The sequence below is a fragment of the Pithys albifrons genome, chromosome 21 (genome assembly GCF_047495875.1).
Source record: "Pithys albifrons albifrons isolate INPA30051 chromosome 21, PitAlb_v1, whole genome shotgun sequence".
NCBI lineage: Eukaryota > Metazoa > Chordata > Aves > Passeriformes > Thamnophilidae > Pithys > Pithys albifrons.
In genome coordinates, this window is record NC_092478.1 from 11,625,576 (window position 1) to 11,642,128 (window position 16,553).

The window sequence follows — 16,553 nt, forward strand, 5'->3', positions numbered from 1 at the left end:
AACCTGGCTTTTGAAAACACACAGTTTGGGCTGGAGAGCCTTGGAGCTTCGAACAAAGCTAGCTGGAGAACGATGTCCTTCTTGCATCATGTCAAAGCACTACATGTCGGGTGAGGAGCACCTTCAAGTGCCATTCATGATTCAAAATAATGACGACTCCCATCCCAGTCTGCTTATAGCATGCCTCAGAGTGGTGGGATTTGGGAGATGGAAAGTAGAACAAGACAAAAATCACAGATGGCAACCTTGTGGAAATGTGAGAAGGAATGGTTGGAGAACATGTACAACTTCAACTAAAATGACATCTTTTCAAATATTGCAGTGAAAAAACCCCAATGATTACGTTCATTTATTCTCACAAATAACATCTCACATCATCTTCTAATGGTATTTCCACATCTGTTCCTTCACTGCAATCACAACACCGAGAAGCTTCCTTTACACAAATAAAGAAAAACATATTCCTGACTGCACAGAACCTTATAGAAAGAGACAAGATGGGCTCTGTGTCCAGAAACCAAAGCTATCAAGGAATAACGGGGAGGCATAGGACTAGCAAAAAGTCCAATGGGAAGCACCTTTAACCAGGGCAACTACAGTGTGTGGATGCATTTCTGTGGAGAACTCTACATAAGAGACCATGAAAGAACACCACCAAAGAGATCCCAACTTTCTGTGTGTCCATTTAGGTGCTCACTTTAAAGAACACAAACAACAGAGGGTAGCCTATGATGATGATTATACAGCTGCAACACATGTACATGGAGCTCTGGGCTCTTAAATTAGTGCTTGCACTCCTGCACCATGAGATTGCCCAATACCTTTTCATAAAAGAAAGCAGAGAGATAAAATAATCTTTAATTTTTTTACCGACACTGGTCTCTCTCCCTTTCCTTCTCCCAGTACTGGCAGCTTCACTAGTTGAGTCGATGCTCTTCGGTCTCTCCTTAGCGGGCACGTAGTCATCGTCATCTTAAAGAAACATAAAAATATCACTGGTCTAATGTCCACAGAACTCATGTGCAACACTGGAACTGCTTTTCACATGGGAAAATCCAGAGCTCTACTATTCACCTCACCAACGCACAGGAGGCTCAATTTTTTGATGTTAAAAATTCATGGCAGCAGGTGCATTGTGAGCTTATGAAGAAATTCATGTGCTGAAATATGGCTTAGTATTTTCCAGTGTTTACAAATGGAGAAAACAGTGTTTTTATTCAAAGCGTAACAAGCTGAAAAAAATTGCACAATTTTGGGGAAAATGTATTTAACCTTTTGCTGAGATTTAGTAAGGAACAGCTTCCACTAAACACAAACTTTCCATTAAGTTTTTTCTCTATGTACCCATTCATTCATCTCACATTCAACTGAAAGAAATGGTCAAGATGCACTCACAACTCATAAGGAGACTTTCATTAAACTTTATAAGCAATTAGGAAACAGTGAATTTCTTGAGAAACATATCAATTCACACAAATCACTAATGTTTTAACGTGATAAATCTGATGATTCTGAAAAAAAAAATTCCAAAACAGATGTGAGAAAAAGACAACTAAAAGATCTACCTGTGTAGTTGTTTGCATGAGCAGAGTTTTCATCCATCTCTGATGTCCTGGAGGGGTCTGCTTGGGAACAAAGAGATCAGCTTCTAAAGGGCATCTCACAGCAAACCCATATTTCCAGCCCCTAGAGAAATTTGCTACATAACACTTAATTTCATATATTATATGCATATTTCACACTTTTTGTAATGTTGAACTATGTGTTAAGTATTAAATATCTATAAATCCTTACTTATCCAGTTCAACAAAATAAAAATGTTGAGGGGCTACTGGCAGGTGTGTGCTTTTCCTGGACTACTGAACAGTCAGAGACTTATGCAGGCTTTCAGGGTTTTTTGTGTTAATAAACTAATTTTAAAACATAAAATGTTGATGTTTCTGTCCTTTTCCAATGAATTTTTCATGAGCTAGATTGTGTCAGGGACCAGAGTCATGTTTAGGGCCCTATCATTTGGTCCGTGGTTGTGTTCCTCGATGTTGTGTAAGAAAATACTGCATAATTTCACTGTGGAAAAATCAGCCTTGGAGAAAGAAACATTTGTGTAACAGTGAACTGCTGAGAACGTGGTTTTTAACAAAGGAACAATAAAGAAATTTCTACCCATTAAATACATAAATCCAGAGGGATTAAAATAATTTATGACAATCCAAGGCTGTTTGTGTTTCACAGTAACAGCTATTTCGAAGGCTACAAATGGACTGGTTAAAACGGGCTGGTGCAGAAAGCACACAAATGACACTTAACTGACTAAGTTATCACTCTTAAAATCCTACTGCTTAATGCTCTCGTTGTCCTGAAGCCACGCTGGAAGGTGAGCCGCTTACAGCACATCGAGCAAGGGGCCACTCTATACCACAGAAGTAGCACATGTATGGAAGACTTGCCTATGTGTAGCAAACAGGACTAATTGGAACTGACAGATTTGGACTAATTGCTCCATGCAAATCCAGCAATTTCTGTGCTCATTGGCAAAAGCAACCTGCAGAAGATCATACAGCTGCTGAGAAATTTTGGCTGTTTAGAGGGAGGTTCGTAAGCGTATCAGCAGGGAGTATTAACAGCTTCACAACAGAAAAGCTACTGTTAACTAGTAAGGCCATGAAATATTTTAAAACTCTACTTCATCTGCACATAGAAAATACTATTGTCACAATCAGACTTCGTAAGTATTTCACTCAACTGAAAATACACAGTATCAAACAAATTAATATTTAAGCATTAAAGAAAATAATGATAATTATTTAGTTACAATAATGCTAGTTTGAACATTTCTGCCTAATTTCATTTTTCAGATTTTCAAAGGGATTTAAAATGAACAGCATTTTAAGTGAGGAACTTATGTATGGTTCTTTGCTTTACATGCATTTCTTTCAGCAAGTGCTGCTTAGATCTGCTCCTGCCACTTTTCCTTTGCTAGGAGTGAGTGTTTGTTTTTTGGGGTTTTTTCATATTTGTCTGTTACCTCAGAGGAGCTCCCTGACTTGGTTCAAAATACAGCTCCACAAAGAGTGGTGCTGGCATAGCTGAGACTATAGCCCAAAGATGGGAAACAGCAGAGGGAGGAAAAGAAGCAAGGCAGAGCCAGAGACACTGGTGGAGCTCCTAGCCACACCAGAAGGAATTTTTATCTCAGCAGAGTGATATGCAACTATTAGAGGTGAGTGGGAATACAACACAGCTCCTTGGGTGTGCTGAAAATGTCTCTGTGGACAAATTTGCTTCTACTTAAATTAGCATCTTCAGTGTATGCAGCCTGTCAGGTTTGTCATTTCCTAAGAACTCCTGTAAACATTCAATTATTATAATTCATAATGCACCGACCACAGAAGCATGCATCCCATGGACTAAATGAATTCAACATTTTGTGGACATTTCATGGACATTTTGCAGGGGTGGTCCACAGACCAAGGGAACGGTATCTGTGTATTATATCAAAGAATGGGAGGGGGGTAGTGGTTAAAGAAGTCGTATTGAATAGTGTTGGACCTCAGCATGATGTAAATGGTATGGAATATTCCTTTGGTCAGTTTGGGTCACCTGTCCTGGCTGTGTCTCCTCCCAACCATCCAAATTCCTCACCAGCATGGCAGTACAAAAAGCTGAAAAGGCCTTGGCAATTGTAAGCACTGATCAGCAACAACAAAAACATCTCTCTGTTAGCAACCCTGTGTTCAGCACAAATCCAAAACACAGCCCCATACGAGCCACTGTGAGGAAAATTAACTCTGCCCCAGTTTTTACTCACTTCCAAGTGGTTTATATGCTAAACTAGTCAGTTCATTAGACAATGGTTTATTAGCTGAACCAGCCAATTTACAGGACAGACTGTTTACAGTCCTTTCCTTCTGCTTTCAGTTTTCTTGATTTCAACTTCAAGGCATCAATGGTAACGAAGACCTACTTCCACAAAATTTACAGGATAACACGCCTCTTTTAGGAAATGTTTGGTCCTTAGCAAATAATTCGATTCTGCGTGGACTATGCCTCCAAAAACCCTTGCTCTACTCTGTGCTGATGAAGCACAGAGCACTCAGCACTCATTCAGCAATGCTACACTTTTGAGCCCCTAAGACTTTTCTTTGTATAGGACAAATGGGATATTCTCAAACCTGGAAATACATCTGACTCTGGAGAGATGATTAAACCACTACACTAAAAACCAGGTTTTTAACTATGGTTCTTTCCATAAGAGCCATAATAACTAGTAGTTATAGAAAAGTTATATGCAAGAATATTAACTAAGATAGCAAGAATGCTTCAGTGTGTGTCATTTAGTCTTGATGATCACTACCCAGTACTTTTCTCCTTTTAGTCAATCATCAGAATCTGGACCTTTCTTCCGCAACAGGTTGTCTTTGGTCTTCCCCAAGTATTTAACACTGCAGTGACCGTCACATTTGTCCTGAACACTGGAAAATCCACCCACTGCCATACTGCTAAGTGCTCACTGACAGAACATTGCTCCCAATACTCTGCCAAAACACCTACAGAAGTTTTAGATGGCTAAAGTCCCTATTTCTCAGTCTCCTTACTGTGTACTGATAAAACAATTCTAAATTCAGTAATTCAGTGTTAACTCATCACAATACCCAAATGATGCAAACTACTATGATATAAAAATTACATTCACTCACAGGTATAATTTTCCCCATTTGATTAATGTGAAGAATTGGTGTGCCACTGAAGCACACAGCACTTTGGCCAGCATTGCAGATCTGTGTGAGGAAGTACTCAGAGAAAAAACAACAACCATGACATTTTCTCTCTAAATATATATATAAAATCTTGAACACTGCATTGCTGATGGTCTACGGGCTGGCTGGCGTCTGCATGTCTTGATTCTGAAAACAAGACGGGCATGGTGGAGTCCCTGCGGCTGAAGCAGAATTCGGTTGGGCTGGATTAAAATTTGTCAGTAGGTTTTATTAAATTCATTTTAGTAGGGTGCTATCTCGAGTCTGCAGATCATACAGAGTGGATAGTTGCTTCCTAGACCTTGTTCTAATCTTGTAGTAGAGCAGAACACTGCCATATCCAAAGGATTTGGTGAGAGGGCAGACAGTGTTGTCTTTTGAGTAGCTGTAGCAATGCATTCACAATATATGGCATGGAGAATGTCCTGCCAGAAATGGGCTGAAGAAGAGAATCAACCAGCCACTGATAATGCTTTAACAGCTGATGTTTTTAATGTGGTTTGAATGTACTGAATGTAAAAACTGCAGTGTCACTGTTTCTTCTTCCCAGAATACCCTGCCAGGCCAGGGGGCTGGGGGAAGATAGTGACCTCATTTTCCTTGAAACCCTCTCCCATTGAATGTAAATCCCCTTACTCCTATTGGCCCAAAGCCAGATTTCCCTTTTGTCCCTTATTGGTGAGTTTGTATCCCTCTATATATCCCTGTCCCCCTGAATAAACTCTCTCTCTTTGTTCCTCTCTCTGTCGCTGGAGGTCTCTGCGTGTCCTTCACTGGGGCTCTCAGGGACCACATGGTTGGGGGGAGAACAGGGAGCACACTTTCTTCTAGGTTAATGGACTAACAACTCCAGAACCTGGAGAATCAACATATTATTGCAGAATTCCTACAGCACACAGCATCACGAGGCATAAAGAAAACCCACACTCTCAAGTAGCAGTGTCTTTATTTATGTCTGCATGTGGGGTTTTTGTAATGAATGAACCCTAGAATGCTTGTTATATAATGCAAGCCATTTATTTCTTCCAATAAGGGGGGAAAGAGGAGGAAAGAAGACATTGCCATTATTTGTGCAGCTAAGAAAAATGTTCTTATTCAGTCTCTTGCAAGCTTCAATATCTTTAAAAAATGAGTATTTCTTTTCACCCTCAAACCTAAATAAGCACCCAAGTCCTTGAGTTCGAAAAGAAATTTCAAGATTGGTTAAAATAAAGTCTTAATTCCTGTTGATCTTGACTGCAAACTAGAGAATATTGCATCCTTTTGAATATTAATTTTTCAGTCAGATGAGTCATCAAGAAACCTGTTTCACTTTTAATTCACATATCCATAAAGATGTCTAGTATTTTTCACTTATGCTTTCTACAGCTTCTGATGTTGACTGATTCTCTGAATTTCAGAGTTACTAGGCTGAAATGTTTTATCCTACAGTTGCTGTAGTAAGAGGTTTTGATGATAACACTGGAATAATTTATTCCTGTTTTTTGATGTCTTAAGGGACCATAACTGCTTCTAGTACTGTCTCACGTATAATATGTTTTAGTTTTTTGGCTTTTTGAAAATGATGTGTTTTATTTAAGTATGGTTCCATCTTATTCCAAATGAAAGAGCCTATTTAGACAATTTCTCTTTCTTTGAAGTAATTTTTAGGTTGAGTGCTTCTAACAATGGGTCTAAAGGTTGGAATGTCCTTGAAGTAAAGCGACTTGTTGACCATCAGGATAACATTTTGTCATTAGTCAGTGTCAATGGTAAGTCATTTTATAATGCTACTAGTTTTGTTAGTTATCAGTGGGATATTTCACCTATGGAGTTTTTATTGGGACCAAAGTTTTAACTTGAGTAAAACTTCTTGATTAGTGGATTTATCTTCTTGTGTAGCTACAAAGGTTGTGATATTTCAAAATATAACAGCTTTTTTTATGGATTAACAATGAAATGAAACCAGGCAGGTTTCAAAGTACAGAAGAGACAATGTCATTGATGGAATGGAACTCTGGGTCTTTTTTCTGTTGGGAAAGTTAAAAATGCTACTTTTTTCCTTGTTCCTTCTGATTGATAAAATGGGATATCCTTGCAGTTGTCCCAAGGTAACTGAAGGTTCTGAGTATGCAATACTGAGCTATTACCAGAAATTCTCTCTACTCTACTACAAGTATCAGACTCTTCTACTCTCTTCTTAAATGATTCAGTAAATCATTTTCTCCAAGAAGTTCTAACAGTTAAGTTGTTTCTTCTCAGAAATTGATAAGCCTGGCTTTTGCAGTAGGCTATTATTAGCAAAAACTATGACCATTTTCTTTATTTAATAACATGTTTCTGCAAAGGCAATGCTGGGGCAGACTGCATCATTCCTTACGAATGCACTTCCAAGTAACTGCAATTTTCTAAGGTTCACTTCCAGCACAGCACCACCATGCACACACAAACCCCTCTGTGCCTCCAGAATTTATAGCTCTCTACAGTTTGGACAACCTTTGGCTTGAATCAGACTGAAGGGAAAGCTGCTTTACTCCAGGGAAGTGGCATCACTTGACATGGGAATACCTCTTTTATTTCACAGCACCCCATCACTTCTACCAATTTACTCAGTTTTGTCTGATTTTAAATGCAACTTTGGAGGACTACATTGTGTGAGGAAAAGGGGAGTTGCTAATCGAGCACCATTTTATCAGAGATACATATTGCTCTTCATCAATCAGAAGATTTAAAGTTCTGTAAAAGACAACAGAAATCTACCCCCTCAAATCCATGCTGCTTAGATCTCACTATGGAAGCATATTGTATAACTGGGATTTTTCAGCTCAGACAAACGCACTATGGGTACTCTTTTGTAAGGAAGCAATTTCAGTGCAGACTCTCTTCAACAGCATTGGGTTATACTGTGGGCTATTGGCCAAATTCTGACCTTGTTTTTATGCATGAAATGGAAAACCACAAAGGGGATGAAAAGAAGAAAGGTGAGAGGACTTGACTTTGAAAGGAATAATGATTAGGTTGCCTTCAAACCAGTATCTATTTTATTACATTAAATCATGCATGTAAACCCCTCATCCTCCAAGGCTACGCAACGTACACATATGAAGAGAAAATAATCCTAACGCCTTTCCAATTCTGCACTTGAGGGTTGACACCTCACTATGTTGTGTGGTTGAGACCTCTCTGCATGGTGCTTGTAACGCTACCTGAGACATGCCAAGATGAGAATATTGATGTCATAATTCTCTACTTATTTTTAAAGCATATTAGAAAATAAACTCAAGAATCTTTGTGTCTAAACACACAAAAATGTTATCACAATAATACATAGTATTTCAAAATGAAGGGATATGCTGTTTTGCAATCCATTATTAACATGTAACTGTCCTTCAGAGATGTATGGCAACTTGTCCATATTTCTTTGTATTACTTAATTAACCTAATGACAAATGCAAACAGGCTGAAATAGTAAATTCAAGGTTCTAGTTATTTTATATTGCCATTTATAATCATGTCTTCTGAATCACTGTTCATTTCAACATGAAGAAACAATGATTTCCTTTCTCCACTCATAGCTGAGATCCACATGTTAACTGGAAATGTAGAGATGAGGAAAAGCAACTGGAAGACACGTTAAAACATACACAGAGCCCGAGCAACGGACCTCATAAATGTTGTTATGCTTTGTCCACAAAAATGAACTTTTCAGTACAATTTTGGGACATATTGGTCATTCCATACAAGAGAAGTGACTGTTACACTATAAGTCATAGAAGCATAGAATGGCTGATTCCATGATTTACAGTGCATAAAAGTTACAGAAACTTCAAACTAAAGAAAAAATTGAAGCAATGCTCCTGTTTAAGGAAGTCATTGGAGTTACAAAGTCTGCATATTGGACCCTCAGAAAAAAACACTAAGCACTTCAAAAGACTTCTGGAATTTCTCCTTCAGACCAAAGACACACACATGGGTTTGGATGAGGCTGTTCTTTAGGTCTTTTGGTAGTCTTCAGAAGAACTCAGATTACAGCACGGAAATGCTGTATCCTAACAGAGCCAAGTAAGTGTGTGTTTAATGACCAAATATAAGTAAAAAGAGAGGCACAGAGAGAGCAACACTTCTGCAACCAACCCTTTAATGAGATAAACACATACAAAAATTAGTATCGTTACCTGGAATATTAAATCTGGGGCAGTCAGGGTCATCTGATTCCCCCTTTACTGGTACCACTGGTATTTCCAAAGAAATTCCTGTAGTAGCAACAAAGAATCAAATATGGAAAATCATAATAAGCAGGTTCCTAAAAAAATCCAAACAACAGTACCCACCAAGATCCTTGCTGTCTCTGCCAAAAAAAATAAAAAGAAAAAAAAAGAGAACACTACACATTTGCTGAGCTAAAACCGTGGTAACAAAGTGAGCTGCTGGATCACAGGAAAGAGTCTGGGACTGACTCGGCATGAATTTCAAGTAAACCCTTTGCATATATCAAGCTGAATGTTAACCACACAGGGCTCCTAAACCACAAGTTTAAAGTTGCACAGCACAAAGAACTAGAGCAAGAAACGGAACTCCAAATAAGAGGTTAATTCTTATAGGAAAGTGAACAGTGTAGCCCAAGTCAAGAGAAAGAAAGTCAGTACCTTATCTCCAGCCCTCCTGCTGCCTGACTGGCTTTACTGGGATTATCCTTGCCTTTACCTTCACAGCACACACTTTAGCTTTGCGCTGCCACAGACCACAGTGCCTTGGGGCATCATCTGCTTCCTGCACGGCAACTTTGGAACTATTTGGTAATTTTTAATAACAAATAACACATCTTGCTATCCATTATTTATTTATTTCCATTTTGGCTAGAAAATGGACATTTTGTCATTTTCAATATTTTAGTAATATTAACAAATAAACCAAGTCTTTTGCCCCATTAAGGACAAAGATATCTTAAATTAGAACAAATCCCAATAAAAGAGTGGCATTTTCTATTTTCTAAACTATTTAAAGATAAATTATTTTAGTCTACAATATATTACAAATTTCCTCCCTCTTGAGATAGAAGCATTTGGCTAAGGTTCAATATTTGGTAAAAACTCCAACTGAAAAGTGGACAGTTTCAAGGAAAGAAAAGTTTTTCCATCTCACCAAAGATGTCTTTTTGCTGTTTGGTTTTTTTTTTTTGAAGCTTCCTATCACTGCTTAAATTCATCCTGCTGAACAAAACCTGACTTTTTTTTTTCTTATTGCAAATCAGAGCAAAAATTTGAACATACCAGAATCCAGGCTCGGTTCCATTTTCACTTTAACAGGAGCACAACTACAAAAATAAACAAATCAAGCAGATTGACATTATGAAAAAACAACCATCAACATTCTGGGAAGTTCTTCAAGCTTTACAACTTGTCAAGTAAAATCAATCGCCCAGAATTTTTTCCAGCAAGAACACAAATACAAAACCCCAAACCCTGCATATTGGCTTATCTGATTAATCTCAAGGGAACTGTCAGAAATTTACTATGCCTACATTTTTTTTGCCATACACAATATTCAATTTAGTTGTTTAGCCAGCACAGAAGCACAGAAAACTAATCTCTGTCTTCATATTAACCAGTTTTTTATGTATTCCAAATACAATATCTTCATTTACTAACCAAAAAATATGATGTAGCAAATTTATCCCTGACTGACAAACTGTGAATTAAGAACACTCACGGAGCTCATTAAACCAAGGAGAAACTTTGCGATTTATTTAACTTGTAACAGTTTTCCCACAAATAAGTCAAAAGACAGAGACAAAAAAGTGTTATGTTATTTTAAATTCACCTTCCACCTGGAGGTACAATTGAATGTGAAGGATCTGTCATATCAGCTCCTGAAAGTTAAAAAACAGTTTTTCAACTTCCTTTACTCCATTTACTTTAAATACAAATTGAAAACATAACACTGATTTGACAAAGCAAAAACCTATTCACATTTTACAAGCATACATGCATTTTTTCTGTATTCACAGATAATGAAAATCTCATTTAACTGCTTTATTCATTTATAAAGCAAAACCAATATAAAATTCATTCAAATGTGCATTTCACCATGCTTTTCGCTGCTCTTTTTCATGATGCTAAGTGAAAACCTTGGGAAACAAGGATAAACAAATCTTTCACCTAAACTCTGCTAAAAGATAGTTTCATACAGATGAAGCTTAGTCCTAATTTACAGGTAGACATAAATAGCTTATACTTTCAGAATGTCACTGAAAACCTACCTTGAATTTTCAAAAGGGAATCTTTGTAATTTCCCAATCTGTAATCTTCTAACTGAGCACAGGCAACACATTTTTACTAATCAAGCATCAACTTCAGGTTGTTTCACCTAAGAAATTAAACTTTTCCTTTTGATTATATTGCTAGAGATTGCTTCATCCTTTTCTTAAAATGAATCCTCACACATACTCATTTAGCAAGTAAAGCAATGGAACAGGAGAAGCAATTTCTCCTAAGCTAGAAATGAATCTTTGTAAAGTTTTAAAAACTCACTCTAGATCAGATGTTTTAATATAGAGAGGCTTTCACAGGAACTCCAATATCTAGCCACTTTGAAAGATTAATTTTTAAAATTAAATGAAATGGCAAAATCGACTGGGTAGTGGAACATAAGCTCTGCAAGGTCTTGACATCTTCTAAAAATGCAGTGTAGTCCTTCATAAGTTCACTTTTCCTTTCCCTGGGATACTATCTGTCCTAGTTCAAAAGGTGGGACCAGTTTATCACTGTGTGGGTGTGATCAAAGCTGTGTATTCTAAACCCTCTGTGCCATTGCCCAGGAACTGTTCCCAATGGCCCATTGGCAGCAGCTGCCCAGGGCACAGCTGAGCCCTCAGGCTGGAAGCTGGCTGGGAAAGAAGCCTGGCAGAGGAGCTGGGAGAACTGCCCTGCAGGGAGTCCTTGGCATCTCCACACCCACCTGAGGGCTCAGCTCTGCTCATGGGCCACCAAAAATTCCAAAATCCCCCCTGACTCCCAGAGTCAGATCCCCCAGTGTGGAACTCCCTGCCCTGGGGGAGGCACTGGGGGCTCCCACCTGCACCTGAGGAGAGAGAATCTTGGGGTTTGGGGACTGGGGAACCACTCACTGGATCCAGAGGAGGAGCAGAACCTGGACAGGAGGAGTCCACCACTCTCCACCAGACTGTGCCATCATCTGCACCAACAGGTTTTTCCCTTTCCTTTAGACTTGGGGGAACCACGTGGGGCTCAGCACAGGGGTCGACAAACCCCATTGTGTTTGAGCCCTGGGTGCTAAGTTATACTTCTGGTTTTGGTGGGTTAAAACAAATTTCCCTTTGTAATGCTTTGATTAAATTATAATTCTGATTTATAATCTCTTTTTGAGTTGGGTTCATTTCTCCTGCTGGTTTACCTTTAAACCAGCACACTATCCAATCCACATTACATTTAATTTCAGTAAACAGATGAAGAACGAAAAATAAATTTAATCTCTAATGAGTTGCTCCTGGCAGAATGCATAAAGGAAAAGCTTATAGCTCCGTAAGTAAGGCAAGCCACAGTCTAGGAATTTCTGCATTTTGCTGCTTTGTGGACATGACCAAATGTTCTATCTATATTGCTGTCTAAACTCAAATTGCAACCTGCTTCTCTCTAGTCTGATAAGCAGTAACTTACCTGTGTGTTCCTCTGGCTCTTGGAAAGGCCTGTGTAGAAATATGAAAAGAAAAACTCACAGCTTTTGCAAAGACACAGTTAATTGCTTGGTAGTGTAACATTACAAAGAGAGCATTCCTGTTTAAGAGAAACAGTCTGCAATGTATTTACTTAAAAATTAAAATTAATTTTACTTAAGTAGAAAACTGAATTGGACAGACCAGCACGAGAGAGTGAGCAAATAACCTTTTGATAATAAATGAGATTCTTGACTTGTTTTTCAAAATCCATTTCAGGGTTGAAACATCATAATTTGCTGGATGTTTAAGTGGGAGTCCTTTGGGCAGAACCTGCACTATCACAGCAGACTGGTCCCTCTCAATCTTCTCATATGGCACGGGTACCACTGTGGACTTTCCTAAAGCTTTACCTAGGGAAAAAAAAAAGATTGCTTTGAGGTCAAGACTGCTGAAGTTAGCAAAAAATAAGTCCCTCATAAAATTTTCTAACTTTGGAGAGGACTGGAGCAACAGCAAAGTGCAGATGCAAATCTCCTCAGACACCAAGGGCTGCTGGCATTAACATGCACTGTGCAATAATCTGAAATCACATCCCACAAAACACATCAGAAAAAACTAACCACTATATGTGTATTTTTTAGAAATGGCTACGAAATATTTCTAAAAATATCAGTTGCATTTGGAAAGCTAAGATTGTGAAGTTTCTTCCTCCCAACTGGAATAAAAATTTAGAAATCTAGAACAGCTCTTCAGAAGATTTTAAAGCACCCACCATAGCAAGAGCAGAAAAAGTCCTCCACAGACTTTCTGAGAGTCTCTGGTTCCACAACTTCCTCCATTGGGCTGTTTACAGGTGGTATAGTCATCATTTTCTGCAGTTCTGCAGCTCTGTCCTCTTCTGTAACACCTGGCAGTTATTTACAAAAATTAGACAAAAATAATAAAACAGTACGTTATTCAAACTGCCAGTACCTAGTCCCTCCAATTTAGACTAGAGATGCTTGGAAAGAATTCCTACCAGAAAATCGTAAAACCTTATTTGCCTGAGAAGCAAATGCACATGTCTACCTACATAAGCAACAAGTAAATTTAAATTTACACCAGGATTATGATATTCTCCTTACAACCTTTGTAAATATCACCCCCTGAGGATCAAGAATGATGCATTAAGAGACATATCCAAGAAGGGCTTTTTTGGCACGAAGCAGCAGAAAACACTATTAGTCTCAGCAGAGGATAACACAATGAAAATAAAATGCAAAACTGCCAAGAAAAGAAGGACTTAGAGAATCACCAGGGAAAAAGCAAAATGCCGGTGTGAAGAGTCCCACAGCTTTCTACTGCTGTGCATGAGGTCTTATGCAGCAGTTCTGTTATTTCCTGGTTTGATTATGCTCTATGTGCTTTGCTGAACTTTCTACAGAAGGGATCTCACTTTTGCCACAACAGCTCCTGTCTTCTTCAAAGGGCATTTTAAGTACACACCTCTCACTGCCGAATAGGAGTTACAAACAAGCCACCATCACGCAGAACAGAGAAGATTTCAGCCCTACATCTTGCTCTAGTCTCTGAGCAAAAGTCATTGCAAAAGGAGTGAGGAAATAAGAACACTTTCAATATTACACAGCAAACGGAAGGGATGGTTTCAGGTGGGCAGCCTTCCTTTCCCATTGTTCAGTTCTTGCAAAGATTTACTGAGAATCATCCAGCAAACAACAGAGATATGCTTGCCTACCTGGAAGGAAAGGCAAGGGAGATCTGTGTTCCTGTGTGCAAGAGCACGAGCAGTGCTGAAGCTGTGCCATGACTTCCCCACGAGCCAGCACAGCAGTAAGCCTGAAACACTGCGATGTGCATCACCAGGACTGCTGGCATCAGAATTCGACACTGACACAAGAAAACAAACATCAGTTTGAACAACTGATTACAAATGGGCCGTGCAATGAGCTGAAGCAGCAATGCTTTTAGTAAAAGCACATTTATCATTTTAAAAAATTGTGTCTTCATTTAAAAGAGAATCTCATCCTTCCTCTGCAGATCACATGTCTGCTTCATGCCCTGGAAACCCACCACACATGACATTTAGCCTTCCAGCTCTTCAGGCCTGAAACTTTTGCTTTCTCTGGGCCTACTGGAACACGGGAAATAATGCAAAAGTGGGATATAATTATATACCTCTAACAGGTGCTTAATTCATGACAGCTTTTAAGACTCGCCTGTGGACTTGGGGATGAGAGACATTAGTTTCCATTTACGGCTACATGTAATGCTGCTTTTTGAGTATTTTTTTTCTATGTAAGAAATTGATTCACTAAAAATGCCTTTACTGCCATCACCATCTCAAAAGTGTACCCAATACTTTCTAAAAATAATAAACAACCCAAAATTAAAATGACAGCACTGCCTACTGCACGTTAAAATGAAAAGCAGACAGAAAGATGGAGAAATTTTCTTTTTTAACTAGAAGAGACATCCTTATTGGGGCTTCTTATTACATTATTTTTATTAATTTTCTTAAGCTTGAATTATGCATCTGCCTCCCTAACCTCTCCCACATTCACTGGCCAATTTGAATCAAGTCTGACAAACAAGATCAAGTTTCAAGCAAAGCAAGATTTGTAAGAGCCCTCCACAACTGATCAAACCTAGAAGGCATTCACTCGTCCTGGCAGCGCTGACAGACACACGACCACTTGGAGGTTACTACACAACTTCCCAGGCTCTGCTGAAGCCCTTGCTACAACTAGTGGAGCCTCCAGCAAGATTAAGGCTACCTTTGGAAGGGGATGCCTGGGACATGTGCAACAAGATCTGGCAGGGAAGAGGGGTGAGGGGGCGGAATGATTGTATGGTAAAAGAATAGCATTCCATGCAGCTGTGAGCACACTGCAGGATTAGTCCAGTTACTCTGCAAAAACTCTTCTGGATTCAGAACCATTAAAATTACCCAATTCCCAACAATCCTCATTTTGCACTGAAAGTCCATATATGCCTAAGTGTCTCATCTTCTTGTACTATCTAGGTGTGTTGGTTATTCAGAATATCCTTCCCTCTGGATCTGACAGTCCAGCATACCACTTAGCTGGAAAAGGAATTACCCAGCTGTCCCCATTCTTGGAATATAGACATAGTACAAAATAAATAAGCTGCTAAACAGTAAACAAAGTCCTCTTACAAGAAAGTTTATGATGGAACAAAAATATTTTAATATTTGAAATGACAAAATTTTAATTTGGTAATTTTTTCTTGCTGCATGTCAGCAGTTAGACAGCTACACCTTGACCTCCATATGGGCAGATGCTATAGCTTCCAGCCTGAAGTAGATGCTTATAATTTGATACAGCGAGTTACAGCTCTCTTCATCAAAGAATACAGCTCAGCACTTAACTCTAAGGTCCACTAAAGCACGGTCTGAGTGCAGCAGACTAAAACAGGCCATAAGTGTCTGTCTACAAAGCACCTAACCCAGAGGTAAGGGGGAGAGCTGTGTTGGGAGGAAGCAGAGGGTGCATTTCTCCTGCAGAGCTGAGCACATCCCACTGGGTCACACTGTGGATGAGTGACAAACCCATCATTGTCCACGTCTCACTAAAGAATAAGAAACCAGAAAATCAAGCTTCAGCAGAGAAATGAGCTGTCAGTCCCACGGCACATAAGGCATCTTAAAACATCAGAAGATTTTAATTAGGTGGCTTTAATTCCCAGGGTTGAGAAAGCTAAGAAGTAATTATAAGAGTATGAATGTGACTCCTGCACAGGCACTCTGAGAGGCAACTTAAGGGCAACAATGATTTTTTGACAGCACTTACATACATATATTTATTATGTGCTTAAGGAAAATTACCATATGAATGTATCTATGAGCAATGAAGGAGAGAAACTAAATGTGTATGCAGCTAAAAGCATTTTGCTTTGGTTTATAGTTTATCCACCCAGCTCATCTGTGAGCTTTTTAAGACTATCCAGCTTTACAGTTCATGAAATTGAAAAATATCCTCAAATTAAAGAAAATTAATTTTGTAATTATAAAAGGATCATTGTAATGAGTTTAGTTGGGCCAGACTTTAGTTTCTCACAGTAGGCCCTGCAGTCCTGTGTTTCTGTACTGATAGATAAAGAAGGGGACACAGGCTAAGTCAGGT

The 16,553-nt window shown here is 38.8% G+C and overlaps 1 protein-coding gene across 9 annotated transcripts in view; it reads right to left on the reverse strand.

Moving 5' to 3' along the window:
- The window catches only part of GTF2I (general transcription factor IIi), a 130,397-nt gene that overhangs the window by 65,274 nt on the left and 48,570 nt on the right, over nucleotides 1-16,553 (reverse strand). For 7 of the 9 annotated variants that reach the window (XM_071575231.1, XM_071575225.1, XM_071575229.1 and 4 more), the window contains exons 4-11: nucleotides 13,184-13,318; nucleotides 12,638-12,821; nucleotides 12,413-12,441; nucleotides 10,557-10,605; nucleotides 10,007-10,050; nucleotides 8,912-8,989; nucleotides 1,566-1,625; nucleotides 871-972 (exon numbers count right to left, since the gene is read on the reverse strand). In XM_071575231.1, the coding sequence (XP_071431332.1) occupies nucleotides 871-972; nucleotides 1,566-1,625; nucleotides 8,912-8,989; nucleotides 10,007-10,050; nucleotides 10,557-10,605; nucleotides 12,413-12,441; nucleotides 12,638-12,821; nucleotides 13,184-13,318 (681 nt within the window). Of the gene's footprint in view, nucleotides 1-870; nucleotides 973-1,565; nucleotides 1,626-8,911; nucleotides 8,990-10,006; nucleotides 10,051-10,556; nucleotides 10,606-12,412; nucleotides 12,442-12,637; nucleotides 12,822-13,183; nucleotides 13,319-14,146; nucleotides 14,299-16,553 lie in introns of all 9 variants that reach the window. The other 2 variants (XM_071575230.1, XM_071575224.1) reach the window with 2 other exon arrangements.